Source organism: Saccostrea cucullata, unplaced genomic scaffold (assembly GCF_032062105.1).
Source record: "Saccostrea cucullata isolate Sc308-1 unplaced genomic scaffold, CSIRO_AGI_Scuc_v1 ctg217, whole genome shotgun sequence".
Classification (NCBI taxonomy): Eukaryota; Metazoa; Mollusca; class Bivalvia; order Ostreida; family Ostreidae; genus Saccostrea; species Saccostrea cuccullata.
In genome coordinates this window covers 696,762-706,560 of record NW_026936638.1, presented here as the reverse complement: position 1 = coordinate 706,560, position 9,799 = coordinate 696,762, and the positions used below count along the sequence as shown (strand labels likewise).

The 9,799-nt window shown below is 33.7% G+C and overlaps 2 protein-coding genes across 2 annotated transcripts; both read left to right on the top strand.

Annotated features, from left to right (window-relative positions):
- Positions 1-3,124: 3,124 nt before the first annotated feature.
- LOC134246040 (uncharacterized) lies at positions 3,125-7,401 on the top strand. The gene is made up of 4 exons (XM_062728303.1): positions 3,125-3,157; positions 3,642-3,699; positions 4,049-4,099; positions 4,829-7,401. Exons 1-4 carry the CDS (start codon positions 3,125-3,127, stop codon positions 7,351-7,353), a joined length of 2,667 nt encoding a protein of 888 aa, XP_062584287.1. The 3' UTR covers positions 7,354-7,401.
- Positions 7,402-7,883: 482 nt separating this feature from the next.
- On the top strand, positions 7,884-9,799 carry LOC134246039 (uncharacterized). The gene is made up of 3 exons (XM_062728301.1): positions 7,884-7,904; positions 9,059-9,581; positions 9,792-9,799. The coding sequence occupies exons 1-3, from the start codon at positions 7,884-7,886 to the stop codon at positions 9,797-9,799; spliced, it is 552 nt and encodes a 183-aa protein (XP_062584285.1).

The window sequence follows — 9,799 nt, the reverse complement described above, 5'->3', positions numbered from 1 at the left end:
ACTTATAAGAAAGGGAGAGAAAAGTAGCAGTTGGGACTTGAAACTTTACAACAGCAATAAATAAAATAATGACCCTTGATTAAGTTTCTTTTCGTGACAAGATTGCAAAAAGACTACAACTTTAGAAGTGGCTTCTAAATAAATTTTACATAATTATCTATTTTACTTACAATGGTGACATCATTCATCAGAATTTAAAAAAAAAAACAATAAAGACAATTATATATCTCAGTGTAGTCTACTTGCATGCGACATTATACTATAATCAGACCACAGGGGCATGTCACGAAATATTTATCTTCTTTTAATATATTTACCCCTACTATAAAAATACACAAGGGGGGATCTAAAAATAAGAAATTAGCTACCACAAATTTTGACCGGACTTTCTATTTAGTTTCTGGGCGACTTTCGTTGCCAACCAAGTAGGAGTGAGTGGAGTATAGATTCGATTTTAATATTCTTCAGTCAAATTCTAATCAACGAGTACCGTTGCTTTCTGTAGATAACTCGTATACAAAGTAACTCTCGAATTTAGTGCACCAAATCAAACTGTAGCTGTGGTTTCATGGTATGTGTTTTACTATATTTGGTAACATTTATTTATATAAACATGTTACATATCCTTCACTAAGCATGTCAATCCTTACAGTGAATAAAATCCATTTTATACCTTGTGTACGAGTTATCTATCTACACATATGGAAAGAACTGTCGCCAGATCCAAATGTCGAAAAAAGAGGTTAGTTATGTGACTAACGGTACTCGTTGATTAGAATTTGACTGAAGAATATTAAAATCGAATCTATACTCCACTCACTCCTACTTGGTTGGCAACGAAAGTCGCCCAGAAACTAAATAGAAAGTCCGGTCAAAATTTGTGGTAGCTAATTTCCTATTTTTAGATTCCTCCCTTGTGTATTTTTATAGTAGGGGTAACTATATTAAAAGAAGATAAATATTTCGTGACAAGCCCCTGTTATCAGACTAAAACTGTATTTGGAGTAGCATTTTGAAAGGATTACACAGAAATTTCTATTTTTAGTAACTACGGCAACACCATTCATCGAAATAAAAAACCGATATACAAACTTATGTATCTTAGTGTAGTCTACTTGTGTGCCAAGACGAACACGTTACTATGCTCTTCTCTCTCTGACCAGTATAGATAAAAACTGAAGGCTGATCCCTGAATACAACAAAGACATACTCTGGGCTGATACCTGGATTGTGTAATGCCTGGGGATGAATACGATAAAAATCTCCTCTGGTCTGATCCCAGGAGGCTTCAATGTTCAGAGCTGGTCTCTATTTTAAAGAGAATACAGCAAATACTTTGGGCTGAACTTGTAGTCTCACGCCAGGGTCCGGAGTCCAAATATAGCTCTCTCGAGAGTGGATTGTACATGTGACGATAGGCGGATCCTAAGAGAGCACACTACCTGGGGCTGCTCCCAGCAGGCTAGTAAACTCAGAGATGACCCGGAAGCATGCACTTATTACATACATTGGCTGGGGCCGATCCCATGCAGCAGTCACCAGACAAGTACTCTGGGCTGGTACCACTAGTGCCTTCAAAATTACATAATACAATGTACTACATTGCAAAAAAGTTCTAGACAAAAATAAATTACACCACTAAAATTTAAAAAAAAAGGTAGGGTCATCTTGAGGGCAAAATTCCCCAGGAATAAACACCAAATTAATAAACAAAGTAATAAGTGACATTGCCTCTCCCCCATTAACAAATGTTTGAAAAATTCTACCATTTTTCAATTGTTACAACAAAATTATAATGTATCGAAATGAAAAATGCATTTTATACTTTTTTAACCTCAGGGATATTAACATTGAGTTTTTATCATGATCGTGTATTGAAAAATCCGTGGTTTTATAAATCTGATAGAAAGGTAGATAACGAGCGCTCGATATGATACTTTAATAATATAGGTTAGTAGGTTCTTGATGTAAGATTCTATTTATAGTAATGTGTATATTAAGTTAACTATATGTATATGTACATGTATTAGTGATTTTTTAGCATTGGTCAATTAAAATCTGTCTTAGTATGCAGCTCAACTTTTGACGACCATTGGTCCTTGAATGATTTAATACGGGATTAAACACAGGTATGATTACATTTTTTTTTTTGAAAAATGTCAGTTTTTGGTTTGTTTGAATCTTGTAGATTTTTATCTTTTTTTGACTAAGGTGTACTACACAAGCAAACATTTGGTTTCTGAAAACTGCAGTCTGAATACATGTTACATCATCTTCGCTAGCCAAGGGTTTCTAATACGCTACTGATCTCCTAATAGCGTAACGGAAATCCTTGGCTAGCGAAGATGATGTTACATATGCAACAGTTGCTTTCGGAAAGACCCCCCCCTTGAATATATACCCGAGTCCAAATATATTTTTATTCGTCTTTCTTCATAAATTTATCTTCTAGTACAAAATTAGAATGTATTCTATATGAAAAATTCACAAAAATATAGTAGAATTAACGTTTGATTTAAAAAAATATACCAGTGATACTATAAAATAGAGTGTTAACTAGAAGATAAATTTATGAAAAAAAAAATATATATATATATATATATATATATATATATATATATATATATATATATATATATATATATATATATATATATATATATATATATATATATATTTTTTGGACCTGGGATGAATATTTGAAGGGAAGGGGGGGGGGGGGTCCTGTCCACAAGCATCTGTGATAATAAATGGTAATATTGTCATGCTAGATTTATTTTATCTCATTATGAATATATTGTACAGATTTAAACAAAACTGAGAACGTAAAAAGGTTTCATTGTTGTTCGAATCATTGGAAATGACTTCATAAAGGAAGAGAATACGCTCATGTTCTACTGTAAATCTACTTTAGTATTACATAGAGTAAAGAACAAGGACTTAGACAATTTTTTTTAATTTACATAGAAGGGAGGGGGGTTATCAGGTACATTTCCAAGATCACGTGTACTTATTATGTGCTCGAATACACATTTCATTATATCCCTGACATTGCAGTACTTGTTTGTTTATTGATAATAGGTGGTGACATGTCCCAATATCGTTTGGGAAATCCCCAGTTATCATGGAAAGTCAAGTTGTGCCGTCAGCTGACTCAGTAAGTGATATAATTAAATATCAGTAATTTACTAATGCTGTGTGTAAAAAAAGAAAATAAAACAGCAGAAATATCTAGAGAACAAGAATGTGCAAGTCTGTCATCTCTGAATTCAAAAAAAAGTATCAAGGGGCTCTATGTATTGTATATGGCCAAACTGAAAAGAGCTTTTGTTCAGTATTTTCAGCGTTTAGGAAGTAGAATGCTAATTATGAGAAATTCAAGGTCAACGGTTCCTCCGTATTAATCAATAGATTCATTTCTATTTTTGATGAATATTTAATTAAAACATATCAATTATTAAGCACAAGGACAATAAATCTTTATTTGAATTAAAGGAAGTTTTTATAAAAAAATTAGTTTTCATAATATCAGAAAAGAGCTGTGTTCTTAATGCAAAAAAAAAAAACAACTCATTTTTCTCTTGCTTGATCTATTTATTTATTAATAATGAATTATCTTTATTTACATTTTCTTTCAATAGGATCCGAGAAGAACCATTAATGTCACCACATCAAACATTACTAATTTTACAATATCCAGTAAGAATACACATGTACTTCTGTTTATTATTTAAAATGCACACTTGACTATGAGCACAATACTAAATGTGGACTTCTGAAAATGTCAAATATCCGGAGAAACACTACATCTTAATATAACAATATAGTTAAAATACGAAGAAAAAATAACCATGTTCTAAAGAACCCTTCATATATATGCTTTAAATTTGTATATACAATTCTTTGGATGTTTTATGTTAAAATTGTCTTTATCATACGTGTTAAATATAGAGTTATGAAAGTTTTGTGTAGATTTGACCACATAATATTTCCTCCTTTATTCTTTGTTTTCTTGCAATAATATTTGATCGGTACAATTTCTTCACAGCAAACTTGGACCGTCGAAAGTCATGGGATCCGTTAGCAGAAAGCCTGATAGGTACGAGTTCCTTCCTTGAAGTCATATTTAGATGAGTGATTCTGTAGCCCTCTTTATTTAACAATAACAAAACATTCGATATTTTTTTTTTAAAAAAAGCTTTGAAAAAGAAGTATAATTAAAAGATGTTTTTTTATATACAGTAAATATGACATTTTTAAAACGGACTAATTTCGGCAAATTTTTTATTTTTATTTTAAAGAGAGTATTCGGTCACACGTAGAAAAACACATAATACACAAAATACACCATCCTGTAACCAAGCGCCTATGTATGAAACTACACAATCTCTCTCTCTTCACCATTTGAATTCGTAGTGTAGCATCTTATTACGAAAAAATCATATGTACTATTGTTTACATTCCACATCCATGCGATTTAAATGTATCCGCCTATTTGCGGGTACCTTAAACATGTTAAATTCGATAGTGGTCCCGTTCAAATTTCCGGAATTTTAGGCTTATACATGTTCATTTCAATGGCATTGTCTGTAATTATAGAAATATGTATGACAAAAAATTCAAGGCATATTTTGATATCACAAGCTTATGCTTGCACAATAATCATAGATTTATTTAGCCATATATTGTAATGTAAAGATTAAAATGGGTAGCGGAAAAGGTTCCAAATGACGTAATAAAATGCACTCATTCTTCGTTTTAAAAGTAGAGTGCCATTAGCATTTATTAATTCCAGTATAAAATACATTTTTGAATATCAAATTTTCAGAACAAACCAAACGTCTTATAGACCAACAACTTGGATCTCCTTGCTACACAGAGTTACCTGTCCTGGATGACGTCATCAAACTTATATTAGAGACAGGGTTGGCTGTAATAATAGGGAAGGCAGGCCAAGGAAAAACAACTCTTGGTCTCTCTGTGCTGCACCACTTCCATGAAGTTTGTCAAATGACCCCAATAAAATTATGGAATTCGAAATCAGACGAGTTGCACAAAATCTTGATGACCGATGAAAAATGCATCATTTTAGTGGATGATATTTTTGGAAGTTTTGGGTTTGAAATGAAACTTTTTGAGAGATGGCGGCAAAGATTTGAGGAGTTATACTTGTATAAGGGGTTCGGGAATCCAGACATGAGGGGTGTGTTTGTCGTTATTACCTCGAGAAATAATATTTATTCCGAAAGTCTGCAATATCTTCGTTCCTCTAAATTCAGTCAACACAACATCTTTACAAACAGATATGTCGTCAATTTAGCAACGGACTACAAAATGGATAGACTCTCAAAAATAGAAATGTTGGATAATTATTCAAAAACTTACAAAAGGCATCTCTCAAAAAACCTGAAAAATAAGATTGGAAATGTAGACACACCGTTAGGTTTCCCCCATCTTTGCAAATTGTTTTTCTCTCATGATAATTTTTTTCGAAACGGTTTGAATTTTTTCACTCATCCTTACGAGGTACTTATGGGATATATTGAGGAAATGTTTGACTTTCATTGTGATAGGTTTGTGACTCTTTGTGTGGTGTTGTTGTTTTCAAAAGACTCTTGCTTTCCCTATCACTGTTTGTTAAACAAAACCGAAACTTTGAAAGAAATGTTAGGGAAATTTGGGTCATGTGCACCTGATTTAGAGAAGCTGCGAAAAAATCTTAAACTCCTGCAAGGGGTATTCCTCACCTTCAATGCATCCTCCTCAGTATACGAATTCTCGCACACCTCAGTTCGAGAAACCGTTTTCACAGTCGCAGGAAGAAAATTCCTCGAAGTTGTTTTGAGTAATTGTGGAAATACAGATTTAGACCTTATATGGTGTGACTTTTTAGGAGATGATAAAGAAACAGATATTAGACGGAACAAATTGATTTTGAGAACGGAAGAATGTTCAATGCTCTATTCTAGAATTTATACGGAATTAAATCAAAACCCATATGAAACAATCAACTTAAAGATCATGCATCAAAACCGCTTTGTTAAAAACCTCTTGCAACATTTCGAGAATACTTCACGTCTCCAAAGCTTGATTACCAGACGGTACAATTTTTCAGATGCAGTCAGACTGGTTTCACAATACTCTGTTGACATTGGAAACCATTCGCCATCTGTGGTCTTCTTTAGCTACAGAAACCCTGCGTTTTTATCTCAAATCATACAATGTTATGATCCGAACAATGCCTGGTTTCGACTCGAGAGGAAGTACGCTCTTGCTCTGGCGATGAACTCGGACTGTCCGCAAGTTGTAGAGATTATACTACACTACGGTGCTATCCACGACATATCGGAACACCCTCTGACGCAGTCTGAACAAACTGGAATTCATCCGAAGATGAAGGATGCCAACTCGGCTCAGATTGACATATCGTCTTTCGAACTCGTGGAATATCTGGCAAGTGAATCGCATGTTTTAATACCAAAGCAAAGACGACACACCGGAACTGTAGATGAACAACTTCTGGTATATTTAGAAAAATTGCGGATTTTTCAACAATGGGATCCAGAAAAGAAAGAAAATGCCCTTAAACAGGCGTGTATTCGAGATAATGTTAACGTTTTTAAGTTCATTCTGCAGAAAAGCAACGTGTCATTTAGCGAAGCACATCTTCATCTTCTTGTAGAAACAGAAGCTGACTCAAATAGCATTCTAGAGTATGTTTTGACTGTAAATCTTTTAACCGAAGAACAGAAAACTGAGGCTCTGAAAATGATATGTCGTCATGGACATGTTCAAAAGGCCCAGTTACTGATAGCTGACGGAATCCACGTTGATGATAGCTTTTTGCAATTGGCAGCAGGACTAAGCAGTGATAGTTATGAAATAATTGAACTTATCTACAGATCCCGACAATGGGACAGTCGTCTCTGCGAATTTGCTTTGCAGACCGCATGCATGAAAGGAAATGTTGAAGTCGTGATTTTCCTCATGAATGCAGGAACGCGACTCACAGACAACTGCTTAGTTTTAGGCGCCTACTCTCCAAAAGCCATTCCTTTGTATTCTATTTTTGCAAAAGCTGATGAGTGTGAGTGGTCAGACGATGCTGTGAACAAAGCTATTGAGATTGCTTGCGCTAAAAGAGATTTCTTTCTCCTTGAATGCATTTTGAATATAAGAAGGACGAAGCAGACACTGGCGATTGCCTCTAATTTTCCTGAGGATTATGGTCCAGAACAAATTGTGCACTTTCCTTTGGAGAAATATCAATGGACAAATGTTGAAAAACATCTGGCTTTAGCAGTGGCTTGTGACAAGCTGAATGTGCCAATATTTAAATTACTTCAAGAATGACATAAATTAATAACTGATGTTTAGCTCTCCTCTTATTATTATCCTACTAACAATTGACTGAATTGTTTTCGACAAGTATTATTAGAGATCTGTTTTATTTTTTTTTTTACTATAAAAGCTTCCTAAAGGATGATTATATACATGTGTTATATATATTCTACTGAGGGGTATGTTATCTTTTTAATATTCTTGATACAAAAAGTATACAGAATATTGGTGTGTATTATTGTCAAAGCCTTACTTGTTAATTGTTAAGTTAGACTGAATGGAAAACTGTCACAAGGTTATTACATTTTTATGAGACAATAAATACACGTATATGAATAAAGAGAATTCTTATTTTCCTATTTTTAAATGAAAATGTGAGGTCAGCTGATATCATGCAGCATGCAGTTTTCCTCTTTTTCAGATTCAACAATTGGGCAAAATTTGAATAGGAATATTCGTCATTTCCATTATTCAATAATTATAATTGATTTAATACAGAAAAAAATGTTTTTGAGATTCACATGTTAGTAATTAGTTTTAGAATGACATATGACCAAGCAAATGTAAGTAAATTACTTCTTATGAAAATGCGTTTTAGGTCATTGGTCAAACATGTGTTTTTCTTACTTAAGAATATTAGTAACGTTAGAAACACTTGCGGCTTGATTAAGTCATTAATCTCTCTAATTAAATAACGCTGACCTTCTGTAATCGACACCCATGGCGTAAATGGACATTGTGCCTTGTGGACATGTTTTATAATGTTTTATATGAGTAATGACCAGCAATAGACTAGGATCTAGAGTGTTTGATATTATCTTCTGATACAAACATGTCAATAAGAATTGACATCATAGCAAACTTAAGTATTGCTACAATCAATTAAAGAAAAATTTATAAATATTTTTATAATTTTTAAAATAATATTTGAATTTTGTCTAAACCAGATAATCAAACTTGTTTTCAAGACATCAACATTTAAACAAAAATTTAAGAACCCAGGATTACTTAAGATTGTTCTTGTATTTCTTGATAACTTCATTCATGCCGCACGGATCGATTTCCTTTAGAATATGTTGCATTTGAATTTGTGTTTATTATCATTAATCTAACACTTCATGTTTTCAGTGTCCCGTTCCAAATTTCAAATTTTCCTTGACTGTCAAAACGGTCCCTACGAAATATTTTTATTTATCAGTCGTTAATCTTTTATACATGCAACTTTATCAATAAGAAAACTGTCAAAAGAGCAACTACGTGTATTCTTGTCTCCAAATCAACTAGATAACTATATTAATTTATTCCTATTCGTTTCTCTTGCCTTAAGTTCCTCTTTGGTCCATAGCTAACATTGTATCATCTGTATATAACCCCCAACTTCCCCGATCCCACAGGCACCCTGGTAATGTCCAAATCAACCCATGTGATTGGTGAATGAATAAGAGGTGAGAAATCACGAAGCCAGTGTCAATTAACGTAACAGTTGATTGATGGTAAATAGCCCAGACATCCCTCTCTAAAAAGCTGCATAAATAACCTGGATTGGTCATTCAAAGTTAGTTTTAACCTGGGTATATTGATCTCTAACAAGGTAAGAATATATATGCATTCGAGAATTTTCTTAAAAGTATCTTTTGTGGAATGTTGTTTTTGCTTTTTAGGATTTGTTTGAGCTAAATATTTTGACCAAATTAAAATTATGCATATTTTTTTGTAGATGAGGTTTTCATTTGTACTTTGCGTTTCACTTGCTTTCTGTGGAACTATTTTCGCACAAATCAATCCACAGTTAAATGCACAACTTCGTCCCGGCCAAATTGGTGGTGTTCCCGGTCAATTCGGAGTTCCTGGCCAAATCGGAGGAATTCCGGGCCAACTTGGAACACAATTTAATCAATTTGGAATGCAAGGACAATTAGGAATGAACCAGTTTGGAGCCTTCAATCAATTTGGAAACCAGTTTGGTATAAATGGTCAGTTCGGCCGTAATCCATCTCTTGTACCTAGCGGACAACTTGGTGGATTTGCCGGAACTACAGGCTTCAACCAGTTCGGAACTACTGGATTTAATACACCACTGGGATCTCCCTTTGGAAATCAGTTTGGTACAGGATTTAACCAGTTCGGAACCGGTTTCAACAATGGCCTAAATACATTCAACCGTTTTGGACAACCTGGTATGGTTGGTCAAATCCCAGGTCAATTCAACCAACTGAACCCTGGACTCAGACAACCAATTGGTAAGTTATTTTTTACAATTTACTCCCCTGTCTTCTCATTAGAAACTTTGCCACAGCTTAGCAAAGTATCAATGAAAAATCAGTTTGAACAGAATACAGAGTAGAAAATAACTATTGTGTCTTTAGAAAAAAGTTCGAATTCTGCGGAGAAGCAATGGTTCGCCTTATTTGTAAAACTTCCATATAACTATTTTTTACTTACTTTTGCAGGAAAATAA